The sequence below is a fragment of the Macaca fascicularis genome, chromosome 12, assembly GCF_037993035.2.
Source record: "Macaca fascicularis isolate 582-1 chromosome 12, T2T-MFA8v1.1".
NCBI classification, from domain to species: Eukaryota; Metazoa; Chordata; class Mammalia; order Primates; family Cercopithecidae; genus Macaca; species Macaca fascicularis.
The window spans coordinates 114,945,326-114,966,506 of NC_088386.1; the positions used below are offsets into that span (position 1 = coordinate 114,945,326).

Genomic DNA, 21,181 nt, shown 5'->3' on the forward strand with positions numbered 1-21,181 from the left:
CAGTATACTTTGCATGTAGTAGTATAATTATCAATTTGTGATACTTCCACTTTGGTTGTATGTTTACATATATACTGGGGTATAAGCATATATAACATCAAATATATTAGTATGGTTCATGGTCAAAGAAGTTTGAAGAACATTTTGCTAAAGGAAAAAAAATTCCTCATCTTTTAATTGGAACTGGACCTGGCAAAGGGCTTAGCACCAGGCACCAGGACACTGCAGCCTCTCCCCTCAAGTCTCTCCCAGTTGCCCAGTCTGGGGGTTCAACCTGCTGGCCCAGCCCCTCAAGTGCTTCCAGACAGCCATGTCTTTGTTACTCTTTCAAGGGCTGACACTCATACCTAGAGACCAACACCTAGGCCTTCTTGGTCAACAGGACAACGTGGACCACTGACCTGCCGTGGGGGTAGTGTGTCACCAATGGGAACAGGAATGAACTGGTGGGTAGTAGAGGTGAAGTGCACATACTTCTGCTCCGGCTTCACTGTCACACCTATGAAATTTAGCTGGAAATAAAAGTTCCCCAGGAGGAACTGACACAGCCAGCGGAGATTTGGACCCCAGCTCCCCAGGAGAACACAGCTCCCTGCTCCTGTCCAGCCAGCCCCGTCCTCCAGCCTGAAACCAGGGCAGGGCCAGGGTTCTGGGGCCTCACCAGGATCTCCCGGCCATGGGACACCTTGAAGAGCACTGGGAGGTGATCAGTACCGATGAACAGGTGGCTAGAAAGAAAAGTCTGGGAGTGAGTTCTGGAGCCCTGGTACAAGAAAGAGAGCAAATGGACATGACATTTCTGTGGCTTTGAGCTGGCCAGCCCCTGGGAGCAACTCGCCCTTGAGTTGGGATGGGGCAAGAAGGAAACTAGACCTCCCCTGCAGGTGAGAAGGTGGTCCTCCCAGGGAATGGCCATTTGGGGTGCCCTGGAGTCACACAATGAAAGGCCAGGGGTAGGGGTCTCTATGACTGGAAGTGCAAGGGACTTGGGAGGTGGGGAACACCTGTATTTTAACTCCACCATCTGCTCCTGCCCAGGACTCAGGCTCCCAGCCTTGGGGCTGATGGAGAAGATGCAATTGTCCTGCACGCGCATCTGGTGGAGCTCAGTGGAATTCAACTCTGCTTGCTCTGCCCAGAGCTCCACGTCAATCCGCTGGTCACTTGGAAAGAGGAAGGCCCTGGGAGACGGATGCAAAGCCATACAAAGAACTGGTCAGGCAGAACAGAGAGGCAGGGGCTCTGAGACCCCGACGGGCAGGTGGAGGCTTCTTCCATGACTCCCACACTTCATGCTCCATTTGGCAAACTGTCCCATGTGTGTCTGAGCAAATGTGGCTGTTGTGGATTCTCATTTAATAATGGCCCCAAAACCCAGGAACAGACACAGGGCCATGGCAACTCAAGAAGTGAAGAGTGGGGCTCCCACTGTGGGTGCCAGGAGTCAAGGTGTTGCTTGAATATGGGGGCCACTTTGAGCTGGCCATGAACCCTTCTGTGACAAAGCTCTTGGGAAAGGGCCATTTGGGACACCTAGGAAGGCTGGCACCACCAACTAGCAGGCCCAGGGAGTGGGGTGTCCAGGTCAACTTGGGCACAGGGTGGAGAACAGATGCCCCAGCAGGGCTGGCACTCTTGAAACAGAAGCAAGTCTGTGCACAGAGTTAATGTCCCTGACATGCCTAGGACTGCAGTAAAGTAGATAATGCACCTTAAGTAGCTGACAAAACTAGTGACAAAGGGGTCCTGAGGTCACAATCTGAAAGGAGAACCCATTTCACTCTTGGAGATGGTACAGAACTGGTTCCAGCTACAAACCGGGTGGAGGATACGACAGGGAGCATCCAGAAAACGAAAAGAAAGTGCACAACACACACCTGAGAGAAAGTGCGCAATGCACACCTGAGAGAAAGCACACAACGCACACCTGAGAGGAAGCGCAACACACACCTGAGCGGAAGCGTGCAACGCACACCTGAGAGGAAGCGCGCAATGCACCCCTGAGGAGAATGTGCACACACACACCTGAGGAGAATGTGCGCAACACACACCTGAGAAGAAGCGCGCAACACACACCTGAGAGAAAGCATGCAACACACACCTGAGGAGAATGCACACAACACACACCTGAGAGAGCACGCCACACACACTTGAGGAGAATGCACGCAACACACACCTAGGAGGATGTGCACAACACACGCCTGAGGAGAATGTGCACAACACACGCCTGAGGAGAATGTGCAAAACACACGCCTGAGGAGAATGCGTGCAATATACACCTGAGAGAAAGCACACAACACACACCTGAGAGGAAGTGCGCAACACACACCTGAGAGAAAGTGCGCAACACATACCTGAGGAGAATGCGTGCAACACACACCTGAGGAGAATGCGTGCAACACACACCTGAGAGGAAGTGCGCAACACATACCTGAGAGAAAGCGCGCAACACACACCTGAGGAGAATGCGCGCAACACACACCTGAGGAGAATGCGCGCAACACACACCTGAGGAGAATGTGTGCAACACACACCTGAGGAGAATGTGTGCAACACACACCTGAGGAGAATGCGTGCAATATACACCTGAGAGAAAGCACACAACACACACCTGAGAGGAAGTGTGCAACACACACCTGAGAGAAAGTGCACAGCACACAAGTGACAAGAATGCGCACAACACACACCTGAGAGAAAGTACGCAACACACATCTGAGAGAAAGCACGCAACACACATCTGAGCAGAAGCGCACACCGCACACCTGAGAGGACGTGCACAACGCACACCTGAGGAGGATGTGCACAACACACACTTGAGAGAAAGCGCACAATGCACACCTGAGAGAAAGTGCACAACACACACCTGAGGAGAATGCGTGCAATATACACCTGAGAGCACGCAGCACATATCTGAGAGAAAGCACGCAACACACACCTGAGAGAAAGTGCACAGCACACAAGTGACAAGAATGTGCACAACACACACCTGAGAGGAAGCGCACAATGCACACCTGAGAGAAAGCACTCAATGCACACCTGAGAGAAAGTACGCAACACACATCTGAGAGAAAGCACGCAACACACATCTGAGAGAAAGCACGCAACACACATCTGAGAGAAAGCACGCAACACACATCTGAGCAGAAGCGCACACCGCACACCTGAGAGGACGTGCGCAACACACACCTGAGGAGAATGTGCACAACACACACCTGAGGAGAATGTGCACAACACACACCTGAGAGAAAGCGCACAACACACACCTGAGGAGAATGCATGCAACGCACACCTGAGAGAAAGCGCACAACACACACCTGAGGAGAATGCGCACAACACACCTGAGAGAAAGCACACAACACACACTTGAGGAGAATGAGCACAACACACACCCGAGGAGAATGCGCGCAACACACACCTGAGAGGAAGTGCACAACACACACCTGAAAGAAGGCATGCAACACACACCTGAGAGAAAGCACACAACGCACACCTGAGAGAAAAAGCTCACAACATACACCTGAGAGAAAACACGCAACACGCACCTGAAACAAAGCATGTAATGCACACCTGAGAGAAAGCGTGCAACATGCACCTGGAAGCCTCAGTAAGAGTCAGGGAGGCCTAAGTCCAAACCCTCAGAAGGAACCAGTCTTAAATTTTTTCACATCTGAAGCATGAAGAATAGTAACATTCAACACTGGTAAGTTTAGAAAGAACAGACTCAAACACAGGTGGATGGAGAGGGAACTGCTCAGCCTCTTGGATGGAATTTTAGCAGCATATGCCCTTTGACCCAGAAGTCTCTGTTTGGGAAACCAATTCGTAGGAACAAAAGCACATATGTGTGCATGCACATATATACACGGATGCCTATCACCACTTTCTTTGTAGTGGTCATGAAAAAAAAGCAGCTGGGAACAATTAGAGTTTCCAATAAAGGAGTGATTTAACGATTTAAAGTCCACCCATATTATGGCATATTATACAGCTATTTAAAAGAATGCGTTAGATATATGTATTGATCTAAAGGAGATGTTACTGATATAATGCTGAATGAAAGCATCACTATTCCTGAAAGTAACAGGTATAGTATTGGGCTATGACTGTAAAAATAAGAAAGAGAACCACTCTGTAAATGTGTGCATGTCTGTGTGTTGTGCAAATGCTGAGTGTGAAAGGCACATTCCGAATCCGCATCACCCTAGCAGCTGGTCTTGGAGAGGGGACTGCGGAGCTTCTTACTTTTTTCCCATAGCTCCTATGTTGTCTGACTTGTTACAAGTGAGTAAACCACTATTGTCATTTTACTGGGGATATTGAGCAGTGGTAAAATTGGAAACCTTGCTAGTTTGGGGTCCTTTAATATTTCAGCCTCTCCTTTGTCCTCACTGCCTTCTGCCCTGGTCCATTCTTTTTTTTTTTTTTTTTTTTTTTGAGACAGTCTCACTCTGTCACCCAGGCTAGAGTGCAGTGGTGTGATCTCGGCTCACTGCAACCTCCACCTCTCAGGTTTCAGCAGTTCTCCTGCCTCAGCCTCCTGAGTAGCTGGGATTACAGGTGTGCACCAGCACATCTGGCTAATTTTTGTATTTTTAGTAGAAACAGAGTTTCACCATGTTGGCCAGGCTGGTCTCAAACTCCCGACCTCAAGTGATCTTCCCACCTTGGCCACCCAAAGTGCTGGGATTACAGGCATGAGCCACCGTGCCTGGCCCAGCCTCCCTCCTAAATAATTCCAACCCCTTTCCCTTCCAGCCCTCTAGTGTGGGCTTCTACGCCATCTTGCATCCCTCTATCTGGAGGACCACAACAGCCTCCCAACCTGTCCCCTTGCCTCAAGCTGCTAATCCATTCTCCTCCAGTGTGACAGGTCTTGAAAGCTGATCCTGTCTTTGCTCCTAACTTCCCGATGCCCATCCCACGATGTCCTCAGGAAGAAGTCCAAACTCTCTGAAGGAGGATTCCAAGGCCCTGCACATCCTGGCCCCTGCCTGCCTCCCCAGTCTCATTTGAGACTCTCCACTTTCTCCCACTCGCTGCTCCAGCCACGCATTGTACACACCAGGCCCTCTGTCTGGAAGGCGCTTCACAGCCTTTCTGCCTTTTGCGCCAGGCTGTAGGTCTAGCTTAGTTGTAGCTTTCCGTAGGAAGCCCTTCTGAAATGCTGCACCTCCTTCACAGCGCATATGAGCCTGCAACAGGAGGCTAGTCTGCCGCACCTGGAAGGAAGGGACTAGGCCCATCCCCATTTCTATCCTGAAGACCAGCCCAGAGCCTGCATCTAGGAAGCTCGCAGTGAAGGTGTGGCCAATGAATTAAAGACTGCATGAGTGAACAAATGCCGTTAACCAGCATATTTGACATCTGAAAAGAATCTCCCCTTAAATGCAAGACCCTACAAAGGCCAGGGCCAGATAAAGCAGAGGCGCGAAGGGGAGAAGGTGTGGAGGGAGTGGGGCGGCTGCATGGTTCCCTGCTTCCCCTGGAGCTCCCCCTCCCACGTGGGGTTCCTGCCTGCTGCTGCCTCCTGGCTCTCTCTGACAGGCCTTGGCAGGAATAAAACTCTCCATCTGTTCTTTATGAGCTCAGAAGAGACGGACTAGAATTTTCAGAAATAGCCTTCTAAGAAATTGAAAGGAAATACAACAACACAAAAAGCATAGGAGAGTCAATCTACTTAGAATCCTGGAAGAGGCACGGACTGCCTTCCTGCACCTCAGATGATCTCCTGATGGATGGGCCCCGCTGGCTGGGCATGCTGCCTGGGTTTCCCCCGCCTCTGTTTCCAGCAGCCTGGACCCTCTCCACAAAGAGCGTGAGTTGGTTGCTCCTACACAAACACCGGCGTGCGGTCCCCTCCAGGACACAGGCCAACATTGCTTTTTCTGCCCCACCCCTCTCCCTGGAGCCCTGTAGGGCCTGGCTCCGGGCCCATTCAAAGAGCCCAGTGAATGGCAGGTCTGGAGCTCAAGGCAGTCCCTGGCCTTCCCCACCAGGCTGGCAGCTGTGCCAAGCTTCCCAGTCATTCAGGGCTGGGAGCCCTCAGTTACTCACAGTTCTGGCCCTTCTCAGACAGGAGCCCCCTAAAGAGCCAGTTTCCCCATCTTCCTCCACCATGGAGGAGAAAGGGGACAGAGAGTGAGGGGCCGCTAGTGCCCCCCCGATGATGCAGACCCCACCCCTTTCACCCCACATTCCCCAAGGCTCTCTCTGCTCAGGCCAGCGAGTTCCTGATCACAGAAGCCCCACCTACATATTTTCATTCTCCCCCACTCACTGCCACGCCCTGGCCAGACCCCTGGATCTGTCTCCCAAGTCTGACCCAGATGGAGACACTTTTTTTCACCTCTCTTTAGCCAAGCAAAGTTGGAAGTCATCAAAAGGGAGTTTACTAGGAAACCAAGGCACATGGTGGAGGGAGGAAAAGTCCAGGCACGGAAGCAGGATGTTTGTTGGGCACGAGTTCTGAGCCCCTGGGGGAGAAAAGCCCCTCAGACAGGACCCTCAGGGGCAGCTCTGTCCCCGGCAGCAGATCTCTGTCCTTCCCCATCAGAGACCCTCAACTTGCTCCCATTCAGGCCCAGCCTGCACGAAGCTGGGGCTGTGTCAGGTGGGCCCCAGCACCGAGCCAGTGCATACTATGTAGAAGCAACTCAGCCTTCTTGCTGACTAACTGGGGTAGGCAAGGGCTCTGGACCGGACAAATCCAGCTTTGAACCTGGCTCTGTCCATTCACGGCTGAATGGTCTTTGCTGAGTCCTTAACCTTGCTGACCCTCAGCCTCTCTGTCTATGAAAGAGTCTAGAGAAGAGGAGTTTCCCACAGGACTGGAGGAGAAAAGGCTTGTAAAGCGCAGGTGCTGGTGTGCAGCAGATACCCAGCAAATGCATCTCATTTGTTACGCTATTAAGGCCACTATGCCCAGGCTCCATCAGGGCAGTCCCACCACTTCTGAGCCTATCACCACGTCTCAGCTGGTGACAGGTCCCAGGTCCTGCTGGCAACCCCAGTCACACCCTGGCCTCCACAGCCGTCAGTGAGGGACCCACTCTTCACTGAGAGCAAGCAGCCAGGCCACCACTGGCAAGAGAGTGCAGCTCTTGTTCTCCTTCAGCCTCTAGGCACTTGTCTCCCAGGCCCCCCAGTGGCCCCCTTCAAACCATACCAGTCCAGGGGCACCACTCCGTTGTTCTTCAGGGCCAGGAATACCACGGAAGGTGGGGCCTTGAATGGTGCGGCCCCGAAATTGAAGTCAAGCCTTAAAGGGGTGAGGATGCGGGGGATCTGGCTCATGCTGTGTGGAACAGAGAAAGGAGCTCAGAGATGGGGATGGGGCCAGGGCAGGGCCCTCCCAGGGATGGCTGGCTTGGGCTCTCCCCTCCCTCCAGGTGGGAACTGGAGAATCTGGGACTCAGGGACAAGGATGGGCTGGCTCTTCAGACCTCAAGCCAATTCCTCCCTTCCCTGGGCCCCTCCAGGGATGGGCAAGAACTGGAGAGCTCTTCCCTCAAAGAGATGGGAAACAGCTTCCTTGTTCTGGAGGTCTGGGCAGAAAGTTCCATGAACAACCCTAGATAGGTCCTGCCCCCAGCCCCCACCCGCACCCCAGGCTCAGCTCACCTGTGCCGGGTGGGCACCTTGTAGGTGAGCTCACAGGGGGTGGGGTCACGCTCCAAGTAACTGTTAAGTAGGTCCAGAGAGAAGAGGCGCCACAGGTGCTTCCGGGTGATACCCTCGGCACTGCCCATGGAGCTGACATCCAGGATGGAAAGCAAGGGGTACACGGCCACCAGGGAGACACAACACAGCTCCTGCTTCTCCCCAGCCTTGTTATCTGGGGAGAGGGGTGAGGAAGAGAGAAGTGGGCTTGCCTCCCACCCTCCCTGGAGGGGGCATGCAGGCCAAAGGGGCAGGAGTCCTGGGCAGTTGGCAGGACCCTCATCAGGAGCAGTGGACCCCTCTTGGGCTCTAGGGCATTTCCAACAACAGCCAGCCCTTGTCTGACACTTTCTGGGTACTGGGCATTGTCCTCGGTGCCTTATACACATGCCTGCACTTAATGTGCGCCGTGATTTGTTTTCAAACTATTTTGTTTAATAACAGCTTTATTTAGACACCATTATATACTGGGTAACTTACCCTTTTAACACATATGATTCAGTGTTTTTGTTTGTTTGTTTGTTTTGTATATTCACAGAGTTGTGCAACCATCACCACTATCTAATTTTAGAAATTTTTTGTCATCCCAAAAAGAAGCCTAGTACCAATTAGCCATCCCTCCCCATTCACCCTCCCCAGGCAACTGCTAATCTACTTTCTGTCTCCCTCTATCTATTCTGGACATTTCATATAAATGAAATTATTCAATATGTGGCTTTTTGTGACTGGCTTCTTTCACTTAGCTTAATGTTTTCAAAGTTCATGCAAGCGGTGGCAGGTATTGTGACTTCGCTTCCCTTTTCTGGCCTGTGTGACATTATTATCCCCATTTTTATTTATTTATTTCATTTCATTTCATTTTTGAGATAGGGTCTCACTGTGTTGCCAGGCTGGAGAGCAGTGGCACAATCACAGCTTACTCACTGCAACCTTTACCTCCTGGGCTCAAGCAATCCTCCTGCCTCAGCCTCCCAAGTAGCTAGGACTACAGGTGCATGCTACCACACCCAGCTAATACTTTTATTTTTGTAGAGATGGGGGTCTTGCTATGTTGCCCAGGCTGGTCTCGAACTCCTGGCCTCAACCAATCCTCCCACCTGGGCTTCCCAAAGTGCTGGGATTACAGGTGTGAGCCACCATGCCCAGCTTATTATCCCCATTTGAGACATTGAAACTGAGCACAGGGAGGTGAAGCAACTTGTTAAGATTACAAGTGCTGGAGCCAGGATCCAGGTCCAGAGCCTCTGGCCCCAGTCCACACTCTTAATTTCCTTTCTATGCTGCCCTAGGCTCCTTCCAACCTGCCTAGGGCAGGCTAGTAAGAACTCCATTTTACAGAGAAGGAAGATGACGTCCAGGGAGGCTTGGGAGCTAAGATTCCACAGTAAGTCAGCACAGCTCCTAACTGCATTGGGCATACGCACATATGGACACTCATCTGGACAGACACATCTGGTGTGTGGCATTTATGCCAGATGCCAAAGGCACACTCCAGCACACCCCACTCACCCTGCCAGCTCTGCCTGACGCTTGGCATCCACTGCCTCACACAGCCCTCCCCCTTCATCCTGCACTTCCCTGGCCCTGACTCTCTATGCTAGGCGGTCTAGGTACCTCTGTGGGAAAGGAGAGAGTAGCTGATGGTCCAGGAGTACTGGGACTGGTGCTTGGGACAGGCAGTCAGGCAGATGGTGTCCTGGGACCGGGGTGGCATGCTCCCCTCTGTTCGGTCCAGCTGCAGAGCTGCTCAGGGATGATGCCACTGGGTCAGTGGGTAGAGGAGGCCCAGCCTCTCCTCCTGCTCCTTTGCAGATACCCTCCCCTGGGCACCAGGGGAGGACAGCAGGCCCTGAGGCTGGAAACAGGGACTGGAGCCCCTCCTCCCAGCCTGGGTCAGAGGGACCACACCCAACTTTGTGTCACTGGCACCTGCTAAGCACTTTTCCCCACCTAGCAGCCCTGTGAGGTAGGCGCCTCCTGTGGCCCCTTTTAACCGATGAGGAAGCTGAGGCTCAGAGGTGGGGTCTCGCTATGTTGCCCAGGCTAGAGGGCAGTGGCTCTTCACAGTTGTGATCATAGTGCACTGTAGCATGGAACTCCTGGGCTCAAGCAATACTCCCATCTCAGCTTCTTGAACAGCTGGGACTACAGTCACATGCCAATGTGCCCAGCAGGTTAACTGATCTTAACCAGTACCTCCTCTCACCTCCCCTGGCCCCAGTCCCAGCTCAGGCCCAAGTACCGAGTGGGTGGTTGTCAACGGCCTCAGGGCTGCCCTGCTCCAGGTAGAGGCGGTAATAGAGGGTGCAGTTGCCATCATTCAGGAGGACAAGGAACCTGGACTGCTTGCTGTTCACCAGCACATTCCCAAAGGCCAGCTGCTTTTCCTTTGCCTGGAGGCCACAGTCAGCCAGCCACGAGTGGGGGCTCCTCTAGGCCCACAGCCCCACCCTCCCAGCCCCATTTTCAGAGCATCCCTCAAGGAAGAGCAAGTTTGGGGTGTCCAGGGCAGAGGGCTCCTATCCCCTGCCCTCTTGAGGTGAGGTTCCCTGGGGCCTTCCCTCCCACATGTCTGGGCCCCTCCCCCAGCCCCCTCCTGCCAGAGCCCTCCCACTCACTGAGAGGCTGCTGGTGAGCCCCACGCCCACCAGCCGGAGCATGTAGTGGGTGGTGGCAGCGGGGTTGGCATTTGGCGACAGGCCAGCTTCCCAGACCCACATCCCCACTTGGAACAGGTACTTGGTCTCCTCCAAAGGGCTGAAGGTCCACGTCAGCGTCTGGGGTCACAGAAATGATCCCTGCAGTGGCCTGCAGAAGCCCCTCCATGGGTACCCGGCCATCCAAGGCCCCACTGCAGGGCATCATGCTATTGGCAGCCCTTTCTCAGAATCTACTGTGTGCCAGGCATTGTACACGGCACATGCATGGAGTCTCCTCAAGCCCCTCGATCCTATATCCCCACGGGGTCAGTAGCATTATTTCCATGCCTCATTTTCTGATGAGAAACTGGAGGTTCAGCGAAGTGGGGTCCCTTGCCCAGGGTCAGACAGTAGTGAGGGTGGGAGCAGGATGTCAACACTCCAGGCCAACTCCACAGGCTATGAGGCCTCTTGTCCCCCCAAGGGACTGTCCCCCGGGCTCTTACAGATGCCTCTGCTGGTGCTTCTTGTCCCAAGTTTGGCCTCCCCAGCCCGTCTGTAAGGCTCTAGACTAGGGACAGGAATCTGCTATTTTGAATCCCAGCCAGCACCCCCGCTATGACTACAGTCCCCTTCCTCACCCTCACTGGTGGCTGGCCATTTGGGCCCAAATCCAGCTGCTGCAACCCACCCTCCCAGTGACCTCCCAGCTTTGGGGACCATGGATGGGGAGGTGACATGCCCCTCGGCCCTGGCATCAGAAACACTGGTTCTAGTCCCAGCCCTGCACGGCCTAACTTATGCTCTTAGTAAATGGCTGCCCCACCAAGCCTCAATTATTTGTAAAATGGTAGGGGGATGGTGAGAGTAATATTAACATCTTATCACCAGGTGGGGGAGGTTACTGTGGATGGAATAGGGGGTGCACTTGGCAAGTCTGGGCTGTGATAGGCACAAGTAAGAGATGACAGAGGTGAAGGCTGCCGTCACTTGGCAGGAGGGGAGTCACTCACAAGTCTCTCGTTGGGCTGGATTAGCCCCCTGGAGGGCTGGACAGCCAGCAGCTTTCGGTGCTGCTCAGAGACCTTCCACTCGAACTGCAGGGGCAGACGCGAGGGGTTGCGGAAGGTGAAGGGGCTGGTGGAGGAGCAGCCCACCCAGGTGGGCTTGAAGTAGAGGCTTTTGTGGGTGTCCAGCTTCAGCTGCAGCGGCTCCTCCCGGCTGTACATGCTCACCTCCTAGAGCCAGAGGAAGGAGGGCAGTGCCCTGACCTCACTCTGCAGTCCCAGCTCCACCCACATGTCCAGGAAGCCATGGCTAGGCAACTTTCCCCCCTTGAAGCGGGCAGTGAAAGGCCCTCTGCCAGCCTGTATACTGGCAGTTTCTGTCAAAAGCAGAGTCAATGGTGACTGGCCCAGGAGATAATTCTTGAAAAGAACTCAGGGACTGAGAGAGGATCTATAGACCATTTCATGGGGCCAGACATGGACCCACTACCCCAGAACCTTTTGCTGGCCTGGCCCCAAATATCCCTCTACCACCTGCAGGTGTCTTGCCTCCCCCAGATCCTTCCTCTGGGTTCTCTGCACCCTCTTTCTTGGCCTCAGACCCCATGGGGTGGACAGGCAAGGTCCTGAGGGGTGGGAAAGTTGTTCACAGTGTGGTCAAGGGGGTTCCTTCCCTACTATGCTACTTCCTGGAGGGGAAGTGGCTCCCTGGAAATCTTAGGGGCCAACCCCAGAATGTGGCCTTGAAAAGGGTGGTTCAAGATTATGGCCCATTCCCAAGGACCCAGGTCCCCTACCTCTGCCTCCTACCTTGAGATACTGGGGGGAAGCATTGCACTGCAGGTAGAAAGTGTGCTGCTTCCAGGAGCTGCCCTTGGGGTAGGTGCAGATGAGGAAGATCTGGTGGGCCCCGGGTGCCACAAGGCCCGAGGTGGGCCGAAGGATGACGTCTGAGCCTCTCTGGGGGGCCAGGCTGAAGGTCAGCAGCATGCAGTCTTTGTTGACCAGGAGCAGGCTGCGGTAGGTGGGCTCACCGGAGGACACTGCTGGAAACAGCTGGGGGTGGGAGAGGAGGAAAGTGGCCCTCGCTCAGAGTTCCATCCTGGGACACAGGGCCGAATGGGGGCTTGGGAGGAGTTGTCTCCAAGGAAATCCGAGGTGCTGCCCTGCAGCCCAGTCAACGCCCTGGGAACAGGGAATTGAAGGAGGCCATGAGCTGACACCAAAGAATGCTTTTGTTCTCCAGAGACCTCCAGACAGGGAGACAGGGGGCCACAGGCCCCTGGGAAACTCAGGCCTCCAAGGCCGCTCCTCAAGGATAAAGTAGAAATTGTTTCATTTTAGGGTGTCTTTGCATCACCCTTTGGATAACTCATTTTCAGAGAGCCTGGTCCAGAAGCTCTTGGGCTGCAGTAACTAATCCCTTCGGGCCAGGTGCGGTGGCTCATGCCTGTAATCCCTGCACTTTAGGAGGCTGAGGCGGGTGGATCACTTGAAGCAGGAGTTCAAGACCAGCCTGGTCAATATGGTGAGCCCCATCTCTACTAAAATTACAAAAATTAGCCAGTTGTAGTAGCATGCATCTGTAATCTCAGCTACATGGGAAGCTGAGGCTACAGAATCGCTCAAACCCAGGAGGCAGAGGTTGCAGTGAGCCAAGATCGAACCACTGCACTCCAGCCTGGGTGACAGAGCAAAATTCTATATCAGCAAACACAAAATAAAAAAGCAAGTGACCCCTTCTAGGTGATTCTCATGCAGGTAACTGATGGAAACCAGCCCGGACAATCTCAGCTCCCAACACTCTTCAGGCATCCAGGCTGTGGCCAGCACCAGCTGAGAGCTGAGCAGGCTGCAAAACACAAAACCTGCAATCCCTGACCAGAGGTCCCCATCCAGCTGGGGTGACAGTGCCTGTGTGTGAGCCAGTGAGGGAGTGACACCAGATCTGCTGGGCTGCATAAAGTCCACAACCCACCAGGAGGAACTGCCAAGGGAAGGGGGCTGAGGGAGGTGTTGAGGGGGACTCTGTGAGGCAGGAAGGCCTTTGGGAAGCAGCAGCCTCCAAGCTGAATCCTGGGGTGGCATAGGTTCGGGATAGGAGGGCAGAAGTGTAGGTGGTGAGGGGAGCAGAATCAACCCAAAGCACATTGTCCCAAAGTGGTGCTTTTCCAGCAACCAGAAGTCTAATGCAAAACCTCCAGGTGATGGAGACTGGAGGAGACATCGAAGGCGAAACTGGATTGGAAGCCGGAGGTCTGGCCCCAGGCTCTGTGCTTTTCAGCCCTATGTCCTCTTGCTTGTCAGGTCAGGGCTTCTAAGGGCCTTGGGGTGGCCTGGGAATTATGATCTCCTGAGGATGGGGCTGGCTGTCACTCTCATAGGGCAGGGTGCTTCCCAAAGGCAGGGGCTGCTGGTGTGGCTGTCACATCCCTGGGCCCACACCCAGGACTTGGGGTAAACAGGACACAAACAAATGCAGTAAACAGGACACAAACAAATGCAGGAGGTGGAGGGTTTTGAACCTGAGAGTCACAGGAGCCAGTGAGTATTTCCAATGGAGCAGCAAGGGGCCAGCTGTCCAGGCCCCAGACTCCCCCCAGTCCCAGTGTCAGGGCCCAGAAGCAAGTCTTCAACTGGCCCAGATCCCCAGAATGGGCACGGCGGAGGTGGGAACAGCCAGGGAGGGTGCAAAGATGTGTTTCTGAGGCCATCAGAGAAGGCGAGAGGGATCTGCAGGCCAAGGCAGAATCTAGGGCTCTTCTGTCTCCCTCCCACTGTTGCTGGGACCACACTCACCTTGGGGACATCTAGGGAATACTGGGGGATGTGGTGCTCAAAGCCAGAGAAATAGCTGTGGCCTTGCGCCCGCACCGTCAGGCACCAGGATGGGCACATGGTACAGTCCTCCTCAATATTACTGTAGTTCTGCAGGACCTGCAGGGGGGCCAGACCCACGGAAAAGCTCAGAGTCCTGTGTCTGCCCTGTGGGGTGCCCCACCTTGCCCCTCCCTACCCTTGTGCTGCAGGAGTCCTACACTGGACACAGACAGGAGGGCCTCCCTGGGAAGACAGTGCAGAGAACAAGCATCCCAACCAAGTCCCTCCCGCGGGGAGCTAGGCCCTGCGTCCATACAGCAACGCTCTCTTTAGTCCTCACAACCCAGGAGGAGGGTGGGGCTGGGATGTGAAAGCACCATTCATTCTGTAGGAATGAGCCTAGAGAAGCGCTGGCCAATAGAAATATCATGTGAGCCACAAATGCCAGCCGCAAATGTCATTTTAAATGTTCCAGTAGCCACATTAAAAAAGTAAAACACGTGAAGTTAATGTTAATAGTATATTTTATTTAACCCAATAGATCTAAAATCTTATCACTTTAACATATAACCAATATAAAATTAGTAATGAGATATTTTACATTCTTTTCATACTAAGTCTTTGAAATCCAGTGTGCATTTTACACTCACAGCACTTCTCAATTGGGACCAGCCACATATTAAGAGCTCAGTAGCTACGTGTGGCTGACAGTGGCTGTACTGGACTGTGCAGGTCTACAGCCTGTAACCTAAATATCTGACAGGCTCAGCCTCAGCAGAGCCAGGCGTCTACAACCTTGTTCCTACAAACCTCCACGTCACCCCACTGCCAAGGCATTAGGATGGAGGCAACTAAAGCCTCCACTTCGGAAAGCCTCCTCAAAAAATCGGATGTGGTCTTAAGTTTAGAGATGACAAGATCAGGACTCAGAGACATTAAGGAACTTGCCCAAGGTCACACAGCTGGTAAGTGACCCTGATCTTGACTGCACAGCCCTACTCTTCTCTGGGCCCCAACACATTGGCCACTGGGCAAGGGCAGTGGGGTGGGCAGAGCCAATAAGAAAGGGACAGGCAGTACTAACGGATGAGGAGAGAGCACCATGCATCTGGGGCCAGAACAGCAGGGCTGGGGACAGCCAGCACTCAGAGTTCCCTGACCCAGGGAAGCTGAGCTAGAAGCCCCTCCCATCACAATCACCTGGTGCTGCTGACTTTGTCTCCAGGCCCAGGTTCCTGCCCACTCGAAGCTCCTTTAGAGGGACCACTTCTTAATTCAAGTACTAGTAGAGAAGCCAGGAGGCCTCCTAGCCAGGAACCCCAGGGAGTGTCCCCCTGTGCACCCAGTTTTCCCAAACAGCTCGATCTCAGCTGAATCCTCCCTTGGAGGGGAGGGGAAACTTACATAAGAATGAGAAAATCAGATGGACCTAGCTGGGCCAGGAGCTTTGGAGGAGACAAACCCATAGGGGCTGCTGTCCAGCCAACAGAAAGCCTGGCACGCAGAGGATGGAGCCCGAAGCCGCCCTCGGTCACCCCCTGCTACCCCACCCAGCCGTTCAGGCTCCCAGCAGAGACCCCGCATTCCTCCCTCTCATTGTGTGCACACACCTTATAGATGGCAAAGGCTTCGAGCTCCACCGTATAAAGGCAGTTGGGGTAAGGCGGCTGGAAGTGCAGGCGCATGGCCATGGACTTGAGAGGGGGCACGTCACAGGTCTCTGGGGTCACCCAGAAGGGGCAGTCAGACCTCCGTGTCCAGACCACCATGATCTTGCCCTTGGTGTGGTTCATCAGGCACAGGGGTATAGGGTTGGGGGCCTCAGGCCCTGGGCAGGCACCAAAGTCTACCTCGACAGGCTCTATACTGACGGGTGGGGGGAAGATGGTCATGTCGCTGGTGCCGTCGAAGAAGAACTCGGTCATGGGGGGGATATAAGGGTACTGCGGGGCCGGCATGTCCTCCAGATCCTGCATGGGGAAAGAGGTGGACAGGGCCCAACTGCCATTCCTCTTGCTGTGGCCCCTCCTGGACACACTCCTGTCTAGGAAAGCCTGCACCAGTCACGCCAACTACTAATGGTGCCCATGGGACCCTGGGGGCACGGGATTGCCCAAGAATCACTAGGGAAGGGATATGCAGCTGGGGAGGGCATGTACCTGGATGGGAATCATGAGGGCCCCGTTCTGGTCCTGCACCAGCTTCTTCTCCTTCAGCATGGCATCCAGGATGTCAGGGGGGTAGAGCGTCAGGCCCCGGGCCAGGTGTATACGGTACCAGGTGAGGTGCTGAGGCTTCAGGATGGCTGGCTTGGTGCTGTCCGAGTGGCAGGTCCCCATCAGGTCCAGGAACAGTGGGTCCTGTGACATTTGTCTGTGCGTGATGGGGCATGGGAGGGGTGGTGGGGCAAGGGGGTTGCTGGGGGGTTGAACTGAGGACAGAAGCTGGGCAGACAGGGTAACAGGCAGTGGGGCAGAAGCTCCAGGTGGCCAGTGAGCGAGCACTCAGCAGTGGTCTGGCTCAGCCAGGGCACAGCAGGAGTCCAGGGAAGGTCAGGAGAGAGCACCCCTGTCCTTAGGGCACTCAGCCATTGCCCACCCTCCCCCTCTGCCATGGCCCCTGGGCATTCTCCCACCCACCCTACTGCCAGCCCAGAGGCCTGCCAAACTAGAATTCCGGCCCTCCCAAGGGAGGAGAATATGCGGCCTGATCAGGCTTCCCTCTGGGCTTCTGTTCTTTCCTCCATTCCCAAGGCCTCCCCTAGCCCATACTAAACTGTCACGAGAATTAGAGAAAGGCACCCATTCCTCCAGATACACAGACACAGCCTGAGCCTGGGCACTAGCTCAGGGAGGGATTATGGGTTACATTTCAGCCCTGTTTGCCATCTGGGCCAGGCCCCGCTGGTCAGGGCACAGTGTGTCTGATCATGCCCAGGGGCCTAGGGTTGGGGTCTAACTTGAAAGCTCTCTGCCCTATGCATGCTATGTGGGGTGGCTCCAGGGAAGAATTAGTCTGTGAAGTCATGGAAGGCCAAGAAAAGGCAAAGCCTGCAGGGCTCGGCGGGAGAGTGGGGGGCCGCGGGTCCAAACCGCCCTCTCCCAGCCCATGAGCACAGCAGCAGCAAAGCGCCTGGCCTGGTAGCAGGGCAAGCTAGCACAGAGTGATCTCCCCTGTGCCCAGGCCGCACACTGGCTCCAAAAGCTAGGGCTGGGACCCAGGAGTGGGAGACGACCAGGCAGACAGCTCTAGAAGTTCCAGAATACAGGGGAGTGCCCACCAAGCTTTGTCACCATGACTGGGCCCCAGGGGAGCCCCTCCTCCCTCAGCCTCATGCCCTCCCCACGACTCACCTGGTGGTGGATGAGACAGGCCACACGCCGAAAGCAGATGATGGGGTGAGTGGGCTGGAAGGCACAGTGCAGGGTCATGCGGGCCTTGCCCATCAGGGTCCCGAAGGCAGGCCTGATGCTAAAGACACTCTCCAGGCAGTCCATGGCAAACTGGAAGTAGGCCGTGCAGTCTGACTGGTTCTCAATCCACAGGGGCTGCTCAGAGCGCTCCCCAAGGTTGACCCAGCTGAAGTTGACAGAGTAGTGCTGCAGGGACACAGCAGGGCCTGGACACAGGAGATGGGGTATTAGCTTCCCCAAGAATGTCTTAGACAAGGTCCCACTGAAGGGAGGTGGAACTCTCAGGGCCAGGCTACAGAGGCCCAGAGCCCTGGCAGCCTGAGCAGCCTGCTCAGCCTGAGCACATGCCGGATGCACTCCAGCATCACTGGGTGCCCGTGGGACTGGAATCTCCAGGTAGTCACAAATGATTCCCCACGGGGCCACCAGAGGGCAGCAGACACCCAGGCTGAGGCAAGGTAGCCCTGGCTCTTAGGAGCAGGGAAGGAGCGCTTCAGAATCCTCAGCATGGGCTGCTCCTGTCCCCAGGGGAGACCGCTGGGGTCACCAGTACCTCTACAGAAACCAACGACTTTGAGCAGGGTCTTGGAGGCACAGCCAGAAGGCATGATGGAGAAGTAGTCCACAGTCTTGGTGTCCAGAGTCTTGGGGTGGAAGAACACTGACACGCATTTCTTTTCTCCCGGGAGCACGACGCCACGGGCCATGGGGCATGAGAAGGCCTGGTCTTCGGCCAGTTCTTCTGGGGAAATTTCAATCCTGAAGGGGGCATTTACCTGTAGGGCCAGGTAGAAGGACAAGGGGTCAGGTCGCGGAGTGGAGCACTGTACAATGCGATAGTCTATGCATTGTACTGGCGTGCCCAGCCAAAGGGGTAGGGGCAGCTGGCATCCACCCTGTGCCTCACTAGCCAGATTGCCTCCACATTCTGGAGAGAAGGAGCCGAGTCATGTGCCCCGCGGTGGACCTGCCTTTTAATTCTCCCCAAGGTACTATCACAGCTAACTGTGGTCCCGGGGTCAGGACAGTCTTAGGGCTGCTCGTGGCTCTGGCTGGGGTATACCCCAGCCCAGCCCCCAGCTGAGGAGAAGGACACACCTATTGACAGCTGACATGGGTTATAGGAGGCTTGGGGCCAAAGGTGTAGAAAGAAAGGGGGGCATTCAGCAAGGCGGTGATTTTAGGAGACTCCAGTCCTGGAGGCCATGAGTCCTGCCGCCCCTCCCGCCTGGTGCCTACCACCGACGGGTTGTGTAGCCTGATCTGCCTCTCCGAGGTGCAGCCCACAGCAACAGAGCCGAAGTACAACAGCTTCTGGAAGCCCTCGGCATCCTGGTCCTCCAGGCACTTGTGCTTTATGCTCACCAGCAGCTGGGCGCACTTGGCTGGGTCGGAGATGGGGGAGTCTTGGGGGAAACCGCCAGGGCCTCTGTGGCCCCAGCTGAACAGCCCCTTGAAGAAGGCAGATAGCCCCAGGGAAAATTTAGTCTGTAGCGTCATGGAAGACAAAGGCAAAGCCTTCGGGGCTGGGGGGAGGGCAGGAGGCCGGTGGAGGCCCTGTGGAGGGCAGGCCAGATGGGAGGTGGGGGACACTGAGGCCTGGAGGCCCCAGAAGGTGCAGCAGGGGCCAGTCTGGGGATGGTGGGAGGTCGGGCCTCACCCACAGCCTGCAGCTGGATGCTGCTCCTCTGCCGGCTGCCCGCCCCATACCAGCACGTGGCCTGCACCTCGTGGATGACGGCTGTAAGGGGCTGAAAGGTCACCTTGATCTGAGAGGCCTGGCCTGGCTCCAGGAGCCCCATGGTTGGCAGCATCTGGAATGGGCTGGAGAACTCCCAGTTGAAGAAGGTGGGCAGGTCCCTGGGGGTGGGGGGCAGGTCAGGGCACTGGGCTTCTGGCCCCTGCTCCTGCAGTAACAAGTCAGGGATGCTGGGCAGACCTCAGACTACCCCACCCCCACAAGGGAATGCCTGTCTCTCCTGCTTCCAGACACCCTCCTCACAGCTCTTGCTCTCCCCGCCTGCACTTCAGCCTCTTCCTCACCCCACATTATCCAGGCAGAACCAGGCCTCGGTCGTGTCCCCCACAGCACACATGGGCAGCTGCAGGGATGGCGGGCAGATCAGTCTGTGGCAGGGCAGGGTGGCCCGCAGGCCCACACAGAACATCCCCTCCGCTTTCTCAAACCACAGCTGGTCCACGTACTCCTTCTGTAGTGTGAGGCGGGGCAGAGGCAGTCACCCATCAGTGGCACTCAGGGACTGCACATCCAGCCCACCCTCAGCCACCCCCAACACAACCACTGAGGGGAGGGCTGGGCCGTGGTCCCCACGTCAGACTCTGAGGGGAGCTGGGCACCTATGTTGTCTTGGTCTCAAAGATTAGAGTCTCTTTTGTAGAAAAAGTATTTTGAGGAAATGTGGGTGGGGGGTGGCAGGAAGAGGCCAAGGAATGTAGAAGGGGTTTCTTTATTTGGGGGGGGGAGTCTTGCTCTGTCACCCAGGCTGGAGTGCAATGGTGAGATCTCAGCTCACTGCAACAGCCACCTCCTGGTTCAGGTGATTCTCCTGCCTCAGCCTACCAAGTAGCTGGGACTACAGGCATGCGCCACCACACCCAGCTAACTTTTGTATTTTTTAGTAGAGATGGGGTTTTGCCATGTTGGCCAGGCTGGTCTCAAACTCCTGGCCTCAAGTGACCTGCCTGCCTCAGCCTCCCAAAGTGCTGGGGTTACAGAAATGAGTCACCATCCCCGGCCACGGAATGTAGGGCTTTCTGATGGTCAATATAATATTGCAGCCTCTACCCCCAGCATCCCCTGGGGAACGCCCTCTGTCTAATGAGATGAGGGGCCAAGCCCCTGACAGGGCCTCCCAAGCTGGATTGCTGCTGGAGTGGGCAGCATATGTGTGTGTGTGTGTGTGTGTGTGTGTGTGTGTGTGTGTGTGTGTGTGGCGGGGCTGCGGGGGGGTGCTCCTGGTTGCTCTGTCCTGCTTTCTGTTCTGAGGTCACTGTTCCCAGGTGCCTCCCTGCCGTCGCTCACTGTGGCAGACCTTACCGCCTCCAGAGGCCGGAAGACGATGGGGAGCGTGAGGGTTATGCCTGGGCTCAGGAAGATGGGCTGAGGGATGACTGTGAAGAAGAACTTGGTCTTGGGGGGCCTGCAGGAGAGAGCCGGGAGGTGAGCACCTCAGATCAGGGCTCAGAACAACTGGAAGAGGCAGGAAACGAGGGAAGCTCTGCAGCCAAGGGAGCTTGAGTCCTTGGGACCACAGAGAAAGAGATCAAGAGATGAGCACGTGGAGGTGGAAACTCAGGGGTTTGGTTACAAGAGGACCCGTTCTCCTCCTCCCCCTCCTATTCTCAGAGATCTTCACTCTGAACAAAAAGGGAGTAGTGTTTGTACCTCTGATGAGTAGGGAGGCCTGAAAGGGACAGGGACAGGGAAGGGTTGCCCAGATTTTAAAGAGTCCCCAAGCACTGAGGCAGGGGAACCAAAGCTGAGGAGGGTGGGGCCGGGGATGCCTTTCCAGAGACCTCAGCAGAGCTGTAGCATCCCACAGTGGGTCAGAACCACAGCTGCTGCAGACTTTCAAAACATTAATAAGACGATGACATTGTCAGCAACTTTACACCAACAAAT

The 21,181-nt window shown here is 55.2% G+C and overlaps 1 protein-coding gene across 2 annotated transcripts in view; it reads right to left on the bottom strand.

The window, feature by feature from the left end:
* Positions 1–21,181, bottom strand: part of CFAP65 (cilia and flagella associated protein 65) — a 38,115-nt gene that overhangs the window by 10,454 nt on the left and 6,480 nt on the right. The window contains exons 4-22 of one of the 2 annotated variants that reach the window (XM_015432812.4): positions 20,597–20,699; positions 19,582–19,748; positions 19,199–19,398; positions 18,778–18,923; positions 18,092–18,314; positions 17,479–17,744; positions 16,285–16,485; positions 15,736–16,095; positions 14,105–14,242; positions 12,116–12,361; positions 11,312–11,536; positions 10,278–10,436; positions 9,902–10,052; positions 9,274–9,402; positions 7,621–7,834; positions 7,166–7,294; positions 1,005–1,181; positions 662–728; positions 402–512 (exon numbers count right to left, since the gene is read on the bottom strand). In XM_015432812.4, coding sequence (XP_015288298.3) covers positions 402–512; positions 662–728; positions 1,005–1,181; positions 7,166–7,294; positions 7,621–7,834; positions 9,274–9,402; positions 9,902–10,052; positions 10,278–10,436; positions 11,312–11,536; positions 12,116–12,361; positions 14,105–14,242; positions 15,736–16,095; positions 16,285–16,485; positions 17,479–17,744; positions 18,092–18,314; positions 18,778–18,923; positions 19,199–19,398; positions 19,582–19,748; positions 20,597–20,699 — 3,412 coding nt within the window. Of the gene's footprint in view, positions 1–401; positions 513–661; positions 729–1,004; positions 1,182–7,165; positions 7,295–7,620; positions 7,835–9,273; positions 9,403–9,901; positions 10,053–10,277; positions 10,437–11,311; positions 11,537–12,115; positions 12,362–14,104; positions 14,243–15,735; positions 16,096–16,284; positions 16,499–17,478; positions 17,745–18,091; positions 18,315–18,777; positions 18,924–19,198; positions 19,399–19,581; positions 19,749–20,596; positions 20,700–21,181 lie in introns of those variants that run through there. The other variant, XM_074010175.1, reaches the window with a different exon arrangement.